The 17202-nt window shown below is 33.3% G+C and overlaps 1 protein-coding gene across 1 annotated transcript; it reads right to left on the reverse strand.

The window, feature by feature from the left end:
• Nucleotides 1-937: 937 nt before the first annotated feature.
• Nucleotides 938-7455, reverse strand: LOC129918913 (death-associated inhibitor of apoptosis 2). The gene is made up of 4 exons (XM_055999679.1): nucleotides 6746-7455; nucleotides 6480-6683; nucleotides 1309-2491; nucleotides 938-1233 (listed from the first exon to the last, which is right to left on the reverse strand). The coding sequence occupies exons 1-4, from the start codon at nucleotides 6911-6913 to the stop codon at nucleotides 1145-1147; spliced, it is 1644 nt and encodes a 547-aa protein (XP_055855654.1). The 5' UTR covers nucleotides 6914-7455; the 3' UTR covers nucleotides 938-1144.
• Between the last annotated feature and the right edge of the window lie 9747 nt (nucleotides 7456-17202).

A 17202-nucleotide genomic window follows, 5' to 3' on the forward strand; every position in this document is an offset into this window, starting at 1 on the left:
ATAATGCTTGCAAGCAGTGATAGAATGTAGAAACTAGTAGGTATTTTTAGAGGGCATGATGCTCCATTGCAACCTCCCTGTACCAAATTTCGAGCAAATTAAAAAAAAAGTGAATTTAAATCTAAGGAAATGGTGTTTTAAAAAAAAGAAGTTTTTTTGTATCACGCCCTGTCTCATAGTATGGAGCAACACATTTAAAAGAAGCTACGTAAGGAATCACAAGCTTACAAGCCGATCGAATGGTTAGTTTTTGAATTAAAACTGCAGCCAATTGACCACAAAATTAAAAAAAACTTCAATGTCAGTGTCAGTCAATGTTACAATGTTGTCGGAGCGAAAACTATTGATTTCCTACAAATGGTATGCTTGGTTATGCTTGTCGGAAACACGGAATTCGTATGAAATCGGAGAATTTTTGGGCTCCGACGGATACCTCGTTAGGATCGAAAATTTTCAGCAGTTTAACTTTTTTTTTAATAACGATATCCGTAGGAAGTTTTTTTGTACAATTTGCCTAGACTACAAAGCGATATTGAATTTTATACTTGAATAAACTAATTACATTTGAATGCCAAAATGTAGCTACGATTAAAAGCTGGTTGGCTAAAATCTAGGATGGAATAAAATTTTGTTGTTTTTTTTTTAATAAATAATTATAACACGATTGTTTATAGGACATTCATATATGTATATAACCCTTTATTCTTTTAATAAACAAGAAAAAAAAACTTTTTTAATAAATTACATTAGCATGGAACAGATAAAATCCATAATAGGTAAAGACATACATTGTTTATAATATTTTTAGTAAGGAAATACATAAATAAATGTATAGAAGGCTAGTAAATTTACAACCACTAAACATTAGAATAATCTGTTTTCTTTTTTGTATTTACATTTTATGTTATCTACTGAAATTAAAAAAAAAACACCTAAATTATACAATGTTCGAGGAGCAAAAGGTAGGAACATTTATAGTGTTTATTACTATTTCACTGTTAAAGCCATTAGAATAGATATACACAATATTGATTGGATGTTTTGTTTTCCAATAGCATGCGGTTAAAAATTTAACATAATAGCAACTAACTAAAAAACTAACATTGTACCGAAATACTTAAATCAAATCAAAAATGTAGATTCTTCATGATAAGAATGTTCGAACAAATCCTTTGATTGTAGTTCTACAAAGCGGGCACTGGCTAACTGTAGGAGCACATTGAACGCATGTTACTGTTTAAAGCAAATAAGAATACAAAAAAATTGAATAGATTTTGATTTTATTCATAAAAAAGCGTTTAGGCTTACCAAGATGTCCGCATGGTAAGAATACAACACCGACTTCTTCGTCCATGCAAACTTTACAGAGGCGAGCGTCTTTTAATTTTCGATTTTCCTCTTCTAGTGACAGATTTTTTTCGTTGTTAGAATCAGCTGTTTTTGATGGAGATTCTGAGGTCCATTTACTTGGACCAGGAATTGAAGCTGCTGCTGTTCTCAAAGTTTCCGGAATCGCAACTGGAGCCTGATGTGAGGAGGAAGGAATACATTCTGATGGTAGTTGATTGTTGGATGACGAAGAGCTAGTTGATGGTGGAATGTGATTAGTTTGTTCCCTTTCGACTGTTTGACCCATTTGATTTGTTGCATCAGGACGAGTCTCCGATCTGACTTCTCCAAAGAAAGAATTTATCAGACGAGACAATTGCTGAGTCATGGGATTCTCATAATCTTCTACTTCGTCATCTTCATCCAATTGGTCTCCAAGTACAGCCTTCACCAGCTCTTCATTGGTTTCATATGGTCGCCCAGCGATTTCCAATTGCCTCTGAGTAGCATTTCGAACACAACCAGCATTTAAACCCATTTCTAGTGCTTGGAGAACAGGGGCCGTGCACATTGCTTCATCTAAAGTCATTGGTCTGTCGGGCAATATTGGTTCTTGTGATGTTTCGCAAACATTATTTTGTGACATTTGACGAGCGACTTCTTGTACTTGAGTCACATACTGTGGACTCATAACTAATTTAACAAATTGACAGTGGGGAAACCATTTGGCATGATCAAACCAAGGATCATCTTCCTTTTGCCAAGATCGCAAACCTCCATTACAATGAAAACATCGAACTTGATCATCGATATCTTGATAATAGAAACCAGCTTGGGAGAGTGCTTCGGGTTTTTGAATATCAGGAATCGGCCAATTCGCATAAGTACGCATACGAGCATCCAAACTAGAGTACTTTGCTTTTTTCGGTGGCGAAATTTGCTGTATACCCAAGTCACGAATACCATCGCTAGCAATTTCAATCAATGGACCGAGAAGAACTCGAGGGCAGTCGGGGAAGAATCTCTGATGCTCTTCGAATGCATTATCATTCTTTTCCCATTTTGCTATAACTCCCTTGCACCAGGCACATTTAACTTGGTCCGATTGATTTAGATAGTAAAATCCAGCTTTAACTAAGGATTGTGGTGAAATGTTTGGATTCTAAAAAAAGTGATAAAAATGATTACTTTAGAATTTCCTATAGCTTGGGAGCTTCGAGGGAAAAATTTACTAGGTTTGTGCATTAATAGTTTCTTAAAAATTCGAGATGCATCTCATCTGATCTTGATGTCGGAAAAACGGTTTCAAACAAAGATAAATTTCGTTTTAGACTAGTATTCTGGCTTTGAGGATGTTTCTTTGGCAATCAGACTTACAAAAACACGAGTATATGAATGGTAAAAATTGCAGGTACATATGTGTGATTTTCATCCCGGAATAACTAATTTTGTGAGAAGAGACCCACATATCGTTCAGGAGACTACATCACATCAACTTATCACCAACATTTAAATCCAATCATAGAATTGGAGCTCGAAAAAAAATTTTAAGCCTTGCTGGTTTTGTAGGAATTTTATTATCATTTCAATTTCAATTTTTGTGTAAAACAGCGTCGTTATAATGTCGCCAAAAAATGGACATTGTTACAACCAACGTATTGGCCTGAAGAAGATAGCCAAACAGAAATGCAAAACTTGACTAAGATTCTGTTTCTGAATCTGCTCTTTCTTCAAAAAAAAGGGTTGAAGTACTCAATATCAATAATTTTTTATCTTCTAACTTGAAAGTAAACAGTTTTTGGTGATTCCCTTGAGGACAAGTTGAATTTTTTTTAAGGATCAAAATTTACGGTACCTATCCTAAACGGAAATAGAAAAGTTAATTTTTTTAATAAAACGGCTCTTACGATTTTGATAAAAAATTTTGTGTAATATAACACATACATAAGAGCCAACTTTTGAAAAAAAAAAAATAAATATTTTTTGTACTGTTATTAAAGGTATCTGCCATACAAGGGTTTTTTGACTTCTGGTAAATGACATTCGAACCAAAATTTTAATACAGAAACGTTAAAGTAGTTGGGTACGTTCAGAAAACATCGAGTTAGGGAGATTTTTCTAGCCTAACTTTCCAGTCAACTTTCCAATAAAATTGCCTAAATTTGAATGTTTTTTACAGCTAACCAATCAGAGACGCGAAACTTGGCTTAATATAGTCTCTAAAGTTACTGAACCTGCCCATTGTCATAATTTTTTTTTTTTAATTTTCAAAAAATACATTTTTGGATTTTTTTTAAATCAATTTTTTTTTAAACGGGTTGATGAATTTTAACGGAATTTTGGTTTTATATGTAGAATAATATTTTCTTAAAAAATGGCATACCATTTTAAATAAAATGCACGACTGGGTCGCACGAACTTGCTCTTGGAGTTCAAGTTGCTTAAGTTTTTAAGGCTTTTTATATAGAAATTTGGAAAAAAATAAAATTTGTTTAAAAAAAAAAATAAAATAAAATCTGAAATTAAATTGCCCTCCAAAACAAGTATGCAGTTTTGATTGATATATTATCATGCATTTTTAGAAAAAAAAATTTCAAAATCGTTAGAGCCGTTTTTTTTTAAACTAATTTTTTATAAATAATTTTTTGGAAAAAAAGTTTTTAAATAAAATTGATATGCCATTTTGTAGAAATCACTAATCAACATCTAAAAACAAAATTTCAAAAAATTTCAATGTCTCGTTTTCGAAAATTTGATTTTTCAAAAAAAAATTTTCAAAATTTTTTTAAAAATCCAAAAATTATTTTTTTGGAAATTTTATTTTTGGTTTATATTTAAATTATATAAATGCTTCTTCACAAAAAGTTTCGTTGAAATCTAATAAGCAAATTCGGAGATAATCGGATTTGAAAAAAAAAACGGTTCTATGGCAGGTACCGTTAATAATGATTTTAAAAAAAATTTTCTTTCATTGAAATATAGACCTTAGCTTAAAACTAACATTTGAATTTTTTAAACAAAATCGTTGGAGCCGTTTTCGAGATATTTCAATTTTACTAAAATCGGTATATGACAAGTACCGTTATTTTTGGTCCAAAAAAATTAATTCCAAAAACCCCTCTGGAGAGTCGCTACTCGCTACATACCAAGTTTGACATTAATCGGTCCATCCGTTTAGGCTGTAGCTCCTTATACAGACAGACAGACAGACAGACAGACAGACTGACAGACTGACAGACAGACAGACGGACTTCCGGGACCCACTTTTTTGGCATTGTCTACCATCGTAATGTCATGGAAAAATGTTATCTCAACTTTTTTTTTTTTTACGAATGCATAACTTGATATACAGGGTGTCCCAAAAGTAATGGATCAAACGAAATATGCTGATTGGAGAACTTAAGGGCTCTCAGAATTTGGTAACTTGTTCATCCCAAATCCTTACGGTTTTCGATTTAATGCAATATTTGTGAAATTTCGAAAAATTCCTACTTGGCAACAGTATTTTGCTTCCTGCGCCCATTATTGATTTTTGTTTTTTTAAATTCTTTTACGAAAACATTGCCAAATACCTAATAAGGAACCATTCATTTATCAAAAGATTTTTTATAACATACGCCATTTCGCTGCAGTTCTGCTAGACTTTTCTCGATGAGAACTCGATTATATACCGCTTAAGCGTTATAGAAATTAAAGTCAAGCTACCTACACCAATTAATGCTCCTGGTACATGAAGAACATCCGCTTTGTTAACATTAAGATTTAAATCTAAATGTGATTTAGATCGCAAAATAAATCTATTTTACTCTGAGAAGCATAAATGATATGAATACTATTTTTCTAAGATATATTTTAAATGAATTTTTCTTGGTTTTTGTTTTTCTTCTGAACTTATAAATGTGATAAACTGATAACTATAGTATATATTTTAATGTTATTTTTTCTGAGTTTTTATTATTTGTTAGTTAATTGGATATGATATAATAATCAATTTGGAGTTTTTGTATGTTCTTATTAAAAAACTAATAAAAAGTTAAGTATTATTTATTCATTACAACGAAACTAATACTGCTGTTCAAAAGTGCCCCTTCCATGTTCAAAACTGCCCCATACATGGGGCACTTTTGAACATAAGAGCCTATATTTTTAAAACATCAAAATTCAATAAAAATAATTTGTTTAACTAACCAAATGTTCTTTGAAATCGAAGTTCAATGTTAGTGTTCAATGTTAGTAAACTTTACAGATCAAGAAATCGAACATATTTCGTTCAAGCAGCTTCGAGAGCAAAAAGTGTTCAAATGTGCCCCACTCTCCCCTACCTATATCACAAGTAAAAATGAAAAATACTTGATAAAAGATCATTTAAAAAAGTGTTTAATTACATTACTTATTGAAATTCCTTAAAAAATCAAATATTAAATTTGCCTAATTTTCAATAAAAACTTTTAACATTGGAATTATTTTTACTATAAGAGGAAGAACGTGTACACAGTCGTGCATTATATTTTTATTTAATTCGCAAAACAAAAACAATTCTGGTTCAAAAAACTGAGATGTTTTTTTTTTTTTTTTTTTATTTCAAAACTGTGGATAAAGGTAAAAGTGTTTTTTCTTCTTTACTTTTCGATATAAATGAGCACTTTGTGCCCAACTCGCGGCTTAAATAGCTGCTCTTAGTAATAAGCCAACCACAATACCAAAATATGATAGAGAAACAGCGGGTATAATATCTGAATAGTTTTGTGATAAGAATCGAGTTATGTCAACAATCTATTTGATGTCAAGCGAAGTAAATATAGCTCACATCAGTGTTAAATTCAAAAATAGGTATGTGCTCCTTAAAAAGTGTAGAAATATGATATAACTAAGGAAATAATCTTTAGATTACATGTCCTCGGTTCAAAAGAAAAACTCACTAGCTGTTATGGAAATAATGTAGTTAGTGAGTTTATTCTTTGGACCGACGATATGATAATTGTCTGAAGCACGACGTCAAGATTATTTTTATAGAAAATAAGTCGAAGATATGAAAAAGAGATTTTCGTTTTAACGGTCTGAAGACATAGACCACTCGGAAAATTCACGTGACTTGTGGTCTATCAATGACGACGGGATAGCTTTTAAATAACAATTAAATGAATACTCACAGGCCAGTTTTTGAAGGTCGCCAAACGATGCATTTCGTTCTTCAAATCGATTTCTTCACTATTGTTACTTGGAGGAGGATTGTTCAAGTTTCCTGATTCATTTCCACTTGCTACAGATCCATTGATTAGGGGAATATTTCCAGATTCCGCTGGATTGATAATGTACATACAAAGTGGAAACAATCTTCGATGTCTTGCCACTATCTAAAATAAGTTGAAAGGTAAATAGAACTTTGTAATTTGATGAATAAAAGTGTCCAACTTACCTGATCCCCATATTGCCAATCGGATATCTTCTTTTTGCACCAATGACACTCAGTCTCTAGCTGATTGCCAGTTGCATAGAAACCACCTCTGGCCAATCGATGAGGATCGATTGGAGCATTTGCTGGCCAACTGACAAAACTTCGTAAACGATTCTCTTCGCTATTCATTTTTTTATTAATTAGTCATAAAGTGTGTATTCAATGTAAAATTGATAGATACACGAATGAATTTAATTGCTTGTTTTTTTTTTTTTGCTTGAAAAAATGTAAAGAACTAATATCTAATGATAAACTTTTTTATAGTTCTCATGTATTCTTGAGAGAGTTTTGCAATAATCTTTTTTTAACAGCGCATTTCCCAATTCCCAACAAAACGGAAGAAACTTTTCTCAAGGGGATTTTTTTCTCTTCTTTTTTGTTTTTAATATACTTTTTTGTATCTACTCTACATGTTTACCAATAAACTTAGAAATAAAAAAGATAAATGGAATCGACTGGTATTCCATTTTATTTTAGTTTTTTTTTAATTTGTTATGTTCTGGGATTACCTAACAAATTTTGAATAATTTATTGTAGAATTTAAAGAGGATTATGATTGAATATTTTTCTACTTTTACGGACTGTGCCACTGCCACACAAGAAACTTTTAAACCAGGCCAAAAACTTCGCCTTTAACCACAGTGTAAAATTTTCTGACCAAATACCAAAATAGTTAAAAAAAAAAATATGACAGCTGTGAAGGGAATGAAGGTTTGTTTGTTTATAAAATTTGAGGTTTCTCTCGGAACATCAGTTTTTATGCTACTAACCTGAACGATAGAATGGGTGTGTTTGGTTTCATAAATTTAAAGGTAAGTTTACATAGTAGGATGTATTATAATTAGAGCCTACGATTTTGTTCGTGTATTTAATTACACGTGTACCCGATACACGTGTACACGTGTATCTAAAAAACGTTTACACGTGTATCTTATTTACACGTGTATTTATTAAATACACGTGTATTTATATTTACACGTGTAAATACGAAACAAAATGATTTTTTTGATTTTTGGGGGTAAAATAAAAGTTTTTAAAACTAAACAACTGAAGATTATTGTGCAAATAAATAGTTCGAATTGGAAAAATAGTATTTGAACTTTTTGAAGACCTTATAAATAATTTATTCAAAAATTAAAAATAATGATGTGCCTTTTCATTAAAAAAAAGCTAATAAATTTTTCCAAGATATATTTGCATATTGCCTACTGTGTCTTTCTCAGAAGAAAGTGTACCAACTGTTACATGTTTTTTTTTTTTTTTTTGTTAATCACCGTTTATTTGAAGATCATATGGTTTACTAAGTTCATAGTGAAAGTGTAAAAGGTGTTTTATAAATAAAGCGACAAATTCAATCAAAATAAATTTTAAAATAAAACTAAAATATGAAGCCAAGGAGTTGGGTATGGCAATATGCCCACCGAGAAGGGACAAATGCCTACTGTGACTTATGTAGTTCACAACAAAACAACCGTTTTTCTTGTCCCGGTGGAACAACCGGAGCCCTTGGACGGCATTTAAAGGGACTCCACACTCCATGGAGTCAATTTAATTATTTTATATGTTTTGTTGCTTGGTAATCTAATCTAATCTGCTTTATTTTTTTACTTTTTAGTCGTATAATATTTGAAAGAAGATGATAATTTGCTTGGGTGGTATGAGCTCCCAAAGCCCCTCTCTTGCAATTTACCTACAAAAGCTTTTGCGATATTTAGAATGGGATAAAATAGATTTGGGGTGTTTCAACCCCCCAATGCCCCTCCCCTGAGTTCGGACCCCAAAATATTGCGTTGCAATCCAAACTTCATATGTGTACAAAGTTCAGTTCGATACGATAATGGGAATCGGGTCAAAATTTTTTTTCAAGATTAATATGGCTAGGGTTGAATAAGAATTTCCAATTAAATTTTCCGTGTAATTTCAATGTGTAAATCTAGCCAATAACCGCAAAAACCTGAACAATACCCTTTTCATTCAATATAATACATATTTTAGGAAATCGCCACCAAATCTACCTGTTCGAACGCTATTTACACGTGTAAATATAAATACACGTGTAAATATAAATACACGTGTATTTACAAATACACGTGCTTCGGCACGAATTATTTAAATACACGTGTAGCACGTGTACCTTAATACACGTGCAATAGTAGGCTCTAATTATAATGCTCGGCCTTATCATGTATTCCATCGTATCGGAAAATTTCTACGATTCCCAATCACAATCACAAAATCTGGGGTCGAATTACAGCATACGACTACGATCATTCGTTAACGTTTTTACTATTTGTGTCTCTATTTATATTTTAGAAAAAGATAGGGACACATAGCAACCATACGTAGTGACGATTTGTATGAAACTTTCCATAACGGAAGGATTCCGTGATTTTTTTTTTCGGAAATCGTAGCAAATTTTTGATACGCATGGAATTTGTGATAAGCCCGACTATTTTTAATTTTTTATCAAAGACACCTTTTTAAACCATCTAGCCTATACCGTGGCAAGGACTATTTTGAAATTCTAAAATTTTTCAAGAAGGTATAGAGGAACGTGTGCAGGGTGGTGTGACCCTGAATGTAAGACAAAAAGCAGTGGTTTGACAAAATGGAAAGAGTCACTTCAAATTTTCTCTATGCTTCAGAGTAATCTTTTGGAATAGGGGTATTCACGATCCGGTGCAACAAAGTGTAAAACTGCTAAATTTTATTTTCTACTACTACTACAACTACTAAAGACAAATTTTGCACCATTGTATTTTATTTTTGCAATAGGGTTAGGGTATAGCAAAAGTGTAAAAAAAATTGTAGTCTGTATATTTGGTTATTTTAGTTTAAGAAAATGTTAAAATTGTGCACTTTTACAACGATACAAGACCATTTGCATCGAATCGTGAATACCCCTAATATTTTAAACTTTAATGAAAAGATGTGATAAAAATTCGTCGAAATTTAGTGGAAGTTATGTGATTTATCCTGGTTCCAAACTGTAAGTAAAATGCACGACTGGGTCGCACGTACTCCTCTTGCAGTTCAAAACACTATTATATTAGTTTAGCCCTGTTCCTTCGGGAGGTGGCAAAGTACTGCTTGTAGTTTACTAGCGATTTTCAATGGAACGCACTTTCAACGAATTCAATACAAATCGTATCTACTCGGGAAGAAGAGCATGAGTAGATAATAGTACTAGATTAACCAAAACATCTACTAGTAGTAAACTACCACCTCCAATGGAACAGGACTTTTATATCTAGATTTTAAGAGCTGCCTATATATAAAATTAAAAGAAATTTTGTTGATTTTGGGGAAGAGCCGACATTTAGGGCAAAATTTTGTTTTGAAAAATTTTTTGTTATTTGAGTTTTATTAGAAAAACTAAAAAATGCAGTTTTATTACATTTGCTTTGAATATTACGCCTGTTTAGTTAAAATCGTTAGAGCCGTTTTCGAGTAATTAGCTTTAACTTGAAAAATTTGTATGGTAGGTACACTTTCTATGCGAGATAAAAAAATCAACTTTCAGAATACTATAAAAATCATCTATACAAAATAGTGGGATTTCAATTTTTCGAACTTTTCTCCATCATCTTAATGTTTGTTTTGATTTAAACCTCAAATTTTTTTTTGACACGAAACCAATATACTTGCCCTATAGAGTAAGTAAAAATGAGGAACCTATGATGCTGTTTTAAGGTTTAACTAAAACGGCTACTTTTTGCAAAAAGTGAACAATTTCAAACCGATTTTGTGACACTTTTCCGACCGAAAATTTTATTTTATTTTTTTTTAATGAACTAATCACACAGATCAATCCTTAATAGTTGAGATCGGTAAAGATTTTTTTACTATGCGTGATAGTAAGTTTTTTAACCCTTTCGAACCCAAGTTATGAAAATCAATATTAAAAAATGTTTTTTCGGTATTATCGGGTCAAAAACATCACAACTAAGAAATATGAATAGCAAAAAGTTATTTTCCAAAATAATAAATGTTACATGTAAGTTACCTGCACTGCCTATGACCACCAAAAAAAGTCAGAGAACTGAGAAAAAAAAACTTTTTATGAAACTATAATGTATGCTACTTCTTCTAAGCAAAAAAAAAAACAAAACACTTTCTGCATTAACAATTTTTATATCTTTTTTTCAAAATTATGACCATATATAAAAAATTTTGTTTTGCAAAAAAAAAAAATATGAATTTCAATCCCTTTCTCGATAAAAAAAATTAAAGGTATGATATTTGACTAACTTTTTGTAATAATCCAGTAACTAGGCATTATTATCTTTCAATTAAGCCAACGTATCCTAAAAAATTGTTTAATTTAATATTTTTTACGATTTAAAAAAAAAAAAGTTACATGAGAGTAACGCTGGGTCCGAAAGGGTTAAGAAGAGAAAATAAATTTTGTTTTTGTTTGTAGACTTTTTGAAGGCAATTCAATTTTATTTGGTTTATTTTGACCTGTAGTCCAACTGTTGTGCCTGGGCGAAACGCCTTATTTTGAACTACAGGTAAAAACAAACCAACACATCTATTACGATTGTCAACTATCAATTGGTAGTTGATAAATACATAAATTTGGTGTTTTAAAATCTAATTTGGGGGAAAACTGGTAATTTTGTTAATGGAATTTTTCAATTAGATTTCAAATAATAACAGTTGCCATCATTTCTTGTTTTATTTTTTTTTTTGGAAATTAGATAATAATAAGAGATCTTGAGTCCTCTGCTCTTTATTACCGTTCTTGATTACCTGCTCGAAGGCAAAGTGACGGACCCAAAAGTGCATCAGTTATTCTTTGCTGACGATGGAGCCATCATAAGTGAAGACCCGATATCCCTGCAACGAGCACTTGATGTATGGGTGGAGGTTCTAGAAGGTAGTGGGTACCGCATAAGCGCGAAAAAGACAGAATACCTATGCTGCCCATTTTCTGATCCACACAGGCCTATTCCTGACATTTATTTGAATGGTGTAGTGCTTCCCAAGTGTGAAAAGTTTAAATATCTGGGGTCTATGATAAATAACGAAGGTACTTGTGATGACGATATCAATCATCGCGTAAGCGTAGGGTGGATGAAGTGGCGGGAAAATTCTGCCATCTTCTGTGATCGAAAAATGCCCCCTAAGCTGAAAGGAAGACTCTACTGTTGAAGTTATTCATTATTTATTGTGTTAATTCTACTTTAACATTTTCATAACTCAGTTTTTATGTTTTAAATCAAGTTTGTTTTTGAGAGTAATTCAATATTGTTTTTAAAATTAATTTTCATTCTATTAAATTCTTTTACATTGTTCAATTCGTTTTCTTAATAAATATTTCTTTCTTAATTAAATAAGATTTATTTAATATTCAATTCCTTAAAAACAATAGGTTATGGGCCTAAACGCGAATATTAATAAAACTTAATTTTTGATTTTGATTGAATTTTTTATTTGAGAATTTTCGAATTGGTTGTTTCTGATTTCTAAGAATGGATTTAGCGAAGCATATAAAGCTTTTGGCTAGTGAGTCTGATTGGCCTATATGGAAGAGGAAAATCAGAGATTTGCTAGACTATCATGAAGGCGCTCTAGACGCAATTGATGGTATTCTGAAGAAGCCGGAAGAACTAGCAGCAACTGCTAAACCAGATGAAATCAGCTATTATAGAGAACAGAGCAATTTATATAGAAAAGCAAACAGTTATGCGAAATCCATGATTACAAGCTCGGTTACGGAAGAAGTATACCAAAAGATCATGGATAAAGAAACCGCACATGAAACATGGGATGCCCTGAAACAACAATTCGAAGCAACTTCAAAGGATCAGTTGTTTAAGATCTGCACTGATCTTTTTGCATTCAACTGGAATCCAGCTCAAGATGTATCGATGCATATTGCAAAACTTAGAAGTTTGTGGAACGAACTGAACAGTGGTCTTAAAGCGAAAAAGCAACAGGCATTACCAGATCTCATGTTAGTATGCAAAGTATTGCATATTTTACCAAGTTCGTTCGAAACCTTTAGATCAAGCTGGATGCTGCTTACAAAAGATGAAGACAAAACGTTTGATGAATTAACTATGCAACTATGTATGTATGAAAGGAACTTCAGAAAAAGAGAAGATACTGAAAACTTGGCTCAAGAGGCATTAGTTGCAAGATTTGACAGAACGAAGCAAGAGATTCGACAAAAACCAAAAAGTACAACCCGAAGCAAAAAAGATGATGTCTGTAATTTTTGTAGAAAGAAAGGACATTGGGTTCGAGACTGTAGAAAGTGGATAGCTGAAGGCAGGCCAACAAGAGGGTTAGCATCAAGCAGCAATAAAACTAATCTTGTTGATATTAACGCATCTCTAGTGTCAGTCTGCAATGATGCCTATGCAACAGAGTTGAGTTCAATGGATTGGTGGATAGATAATGGTGCCACAAGACATGTCACCAACTGTCCAGACTGGTTCATTGATTTTGAAGAGTTTGAAAGCCCTTGTAGAATTCAAGCTGCTGGTAAAGAAATATTAAGCGCTGTTGGAAGTGGAACGATAAGAGTGAAATCAACCCACAACAACAAGAATGTTACACTGAATAATGTATGGTATGTTCCGACATTATCACGCAATTTGTTTTCTGTTTTGGCTGCTCAGGACCGAAATCAAAATAGTATTTTCAAGTCCTCAGCTACAAACTGTTGGCTTGATGTAGATGGCGAAACAGTGCTGTGCAGAAGTCGACAATTGAATGGAACACTATACAAAGCATCCATTATACCAATCGTTTCAAGTGTGAAGTCTAGCATGCAATTCAATGTAGCCGTTGAAGATGAAAACACACTGCAGCTTTACCATGAACGATGGGGACATCAAGACAAAAGACATGTCAAACAAATGCTTGAGAAAGAATTAGGGATCAGAGTCAAGTTAGATCAAAATTTATGTGAACCATGCATTTATGGTAAAGCACACAGGTTACCATTTGGAACAAGGAAGAAAGCCACAACACCAGGAGAGCTGATGTCAACTGACGTGTGTGGTCCTTTTAGTGATTCCTTCAAAAAGAAAAAGTACCTGGTTGTTTTCAAAGATAGCTATTCCAAGTTCCGGTATGGATTTGCCATAGAACAGAAGTCAGAGGTCAAGAATGTGCTAAAAGAAGTTATTGCTCATGCAAAGATGTTGGGCCATTCCATAAAAGAACTACTCAGTGACAATGGCGGTGAATTTGATAATGCCGAAGTTAAACAAATTCTCAGTTCAAACGGAATTACGCACAGATTGACGGCCCCATATACGCCTGAACAGAATGGCGGCAGTGAGCGTGAAAACCGGACCCTGGTAGAGATGGCAAGAACTTTTAAATACTCTAACACAGAAGCAAACTATCCAGAAGCAATTTGGGCGGAGCTTACAAATTCAGCAGTTTATATTCTCAACAGAACTGGAAAGTCTTCAGTGGACGGTGTAAGCCCGTACGAATTGTGGATAGGTAAAAAACCCAGAATCAAGCATTTGAGAATTATTGGATCTACCTGCTTCACTCATATTCCAATCCAGAAAAGAAAGAAAATGGACAAAAAAGCGGTTAAAGGCTACCATGTGGGGTATGATGGTGATGAGCGTTATAGAATCTACATCAAAGAAGAAAACAAAGTAATCTTATCAAGAGATGTAAAGTTTCAGGAAAATCCGATTATATGTGAAAGATTTGTAAAACTACCCCTTCGAGATATTGAACTAATCAGCAAAGAACAGCCAGATATACCAGACAATACAGAAAATAACATATATTCAGATGAGTACGAAACTGGGGATGAAAACAGTTTTCAAAGTGAAAAAAATAGCTTTCAAAGTGAAGAAAACGATATCCCGCAAGAAAGAATAAGTGAACGACTAAGAGAACGATCAACTTTAAGAAAACCGCAAAATCTTAACGATTATGTAATGGCAGCAGAAGATTACATCAATTCTTCATCAAATCCTGAAACCTATCAAGAAGCAATTAATTCCAAGGACAAATCTGAATGGAAGAAAGCTATGCAAAAAGAAATGACATCTCTTCATGAAAATCAAACTTGGAGATTGACAGATTTACCAAAAGGGGCTAAAGCAATTTCTTGTAAGTGGGTTTATAACTTAAAGAGAAATCCAGACGGCAGCATCGATAAGTACAAAGCAAGACTGGTGGCCAAAGGATTTAGTCAAAGAGAAGGTATTGATTATAGTCAAACTTTTAGCCCGGTAGCGAAATTGGGAACTATTAGATCAGTTCTTAGTATTGCTGCAAGCGAGAAGATGCATCTTATCCAGTTTGACGTGTCAACAGCCTTCCTGTATGGAGATTTGGAAGAAGTTATTTACATGAAGCAGCCCAATGGATACGAAGATGGCACTAACAAGGTATGTGAGCTTAGAAAAAGTTTATATGGGTTAAAACAATCATCAAGGTGTTGGAACAAGCGTTTCGGCAGCTTCATTTCCAAACTTGGATTCAGAGTAAGTGACGCTGATCCTTGTTTGTATATGAGGGAGAGAAACGGGAAGAAAATCATACTTGTTCTATACGTAGATGATGGGCTTGTTGGGTCAACCGATGCTCATGAACTAAATACATTCATTGAAGAGCTGAAAACAGAGTTTAAGATTATCTCAAAGAAAGCTTGCTTCTTTTTGGGATTAGAGATAGAACAAAAAGAAGACAGAATAAAAGTCAGTCAAAAAGCGCACGTGAGAAAAATTCTTCATCGATTTCAATTTACCGAATGCAAAACAATTTCAACACCGATGGTAAAGACTCCTGAAATCACAAAAACAGGGAAAGAAGAAATTCAAAAAGGTAACTTCCCATACAGACAAGCAGTTGGTGCTTTGATGTACCTTATGCTAGGAACAAGACCAGATCTGGCATATAGCATCGGATTCCTCTCCAGATCTTTAGAAAATCCAACTGCAGAAGACGTCACCCGAGTCAAAAGAGTATTCCGATACATTGCTGGTACTGTGGACTTGGGTATTGAATACAGAGAAAATACAAAAAGAGGAATCATAGAATGCTTTAGTGATGCAGATTTTGGTGGGTGCACTAACACTGGAAGATCAACTTCTGGTGTAGTTATTACTCATGCTGGAGGAGCTATTTCTTGGTTGAGTCAGAGACAAGCAATGGTAGCAACGTCTACAACTGAAGCTGAAATCGTAGCAGCAAACGAAGCAGCGAAGGAAATAATTTGGCTCTGTAGGTTATTCAAAGGAATAATGAAGTTGAAACAAACGCCAATTCTTCAAGTGGACAATTCTGCAGCGGTCAGACTCGCTCAAAACCCAGAGTTTCATCGAAGAACAAAACACATTTCCGTTAAACATTTCTTCATTCGAGAAAAAGTAAATGAAGGCAAGCTTGAAATTCAGCAAATATCAACAGAAAAACAAGTAGCTGATATAATGACGAAACCACTTCCTTATCCAAGACTAAAACTTTTATCCGGCGAAATGGGTCTCTTCTAAAAATGTCAAGCATCAATTAACAAGGGAAAGTGTTGAAGTTATTCATTATTTATTGTGTTAATTCTACTTTAACATTTTCATAACTCAGTTTTTATGTTTTAAATCAAGTTTGTTTTTGAGAGTAATTCAATATTGTTTTTAAAATTAATTTTCATTCTATTAAATTCTTTTACATTGTTCAATTCGTTTTCTTAATAAATATTTCTTTCTTAATTAAATAAGATTTATTTAATATTCAATTCCTTAAAAACAATATCTACACCGCAGTTGTGCGTCCAGCACTCACATACGGTTCACAATGTTGGACAATGTACAAAAAGTATGAGAGTAAGTTAACGGCAGCTGAGATGAAGATGCTTCGCATGACAGCAGGAGTAACAAAGCTTGATAGAATTAGAAGTACGAAGATCCGAGGAAGCCTTCATGTTAAAAATACCATCTCCTTAAAAATTGAACACGACCGACTCAGTTGGTATTGCCATGTTCAAAGGAGAGATCCTGAGAACCCCGTCAAAAAAGCAATATCATATAACGTTCCAACACGAAATAAAAAGAAAGGTAGGCCTAAAAACTCCTGGTACAAGCAAATGCAAAAACACCAGCATTCAGTTGGCCTCAGAAACGGAACAATACAAAACCGGGAGGCTTGCCGTCGATTTCTGAGGTCAACCCGGCGAACCCCACAGGCGGATCACTAGTGTGAAGCAGTAACGTGGGAAGGTTATGATCCCCTCGACATCGAGATCATAACAGCGCCGAGAAAAAGGAAGAAGAAGATAATAATAAGAGATCGAAATTTATTTTGAAAGTTGACAATCCTAATAGGGGTTCAAGTAAGTTTTTTTTTATCAATATGTACATATGTAAGTAAGCCTTCATATAAGTAAAATACTAAAAGTTTTTTTGGCTTGATGTTTTGTTCATAAGGTTCAA

This window comes from Episyrphus balteatus, chromosome 4, assembly GCF_945859705.1.
Source record: "Episyrphus balteatus chromosome 4, idEpiBalt1.1, whole genome shotgun sequence".
In the NCBI taxonomy this organism is placed as follows: Eukaryota; Metazoa; Arthropoda; class Insecta; order Diptera; family Syrphidae; genus Episyrphus; species Episyrphus balteatus.

Bases quoted from the DNA above. Each gene is read 5' to 3' on its own strand.
- LOC129918913 (XM_055999679.1), bottom strand. From the start codon at position 6,913: ATGAATAGCGAAGAGAATCGTTTACGAAGTTTTGTCAGTTGGCCAGCA. The intron at 6,684-6,745 runs GTAAGTTGGACA...AACTTATTTTAG, and splicing joins ATTGGCAATATGGGGATCAG to ATAGTGGCAAGACATCGAAG. The intron at 1,234-1,308 runs GTAAGCCTAAAC...TGCTTTAAACAG, and splicing joins CTTACCATGCGGACATCTTG to TAACATGCGTTCAATGTGCT.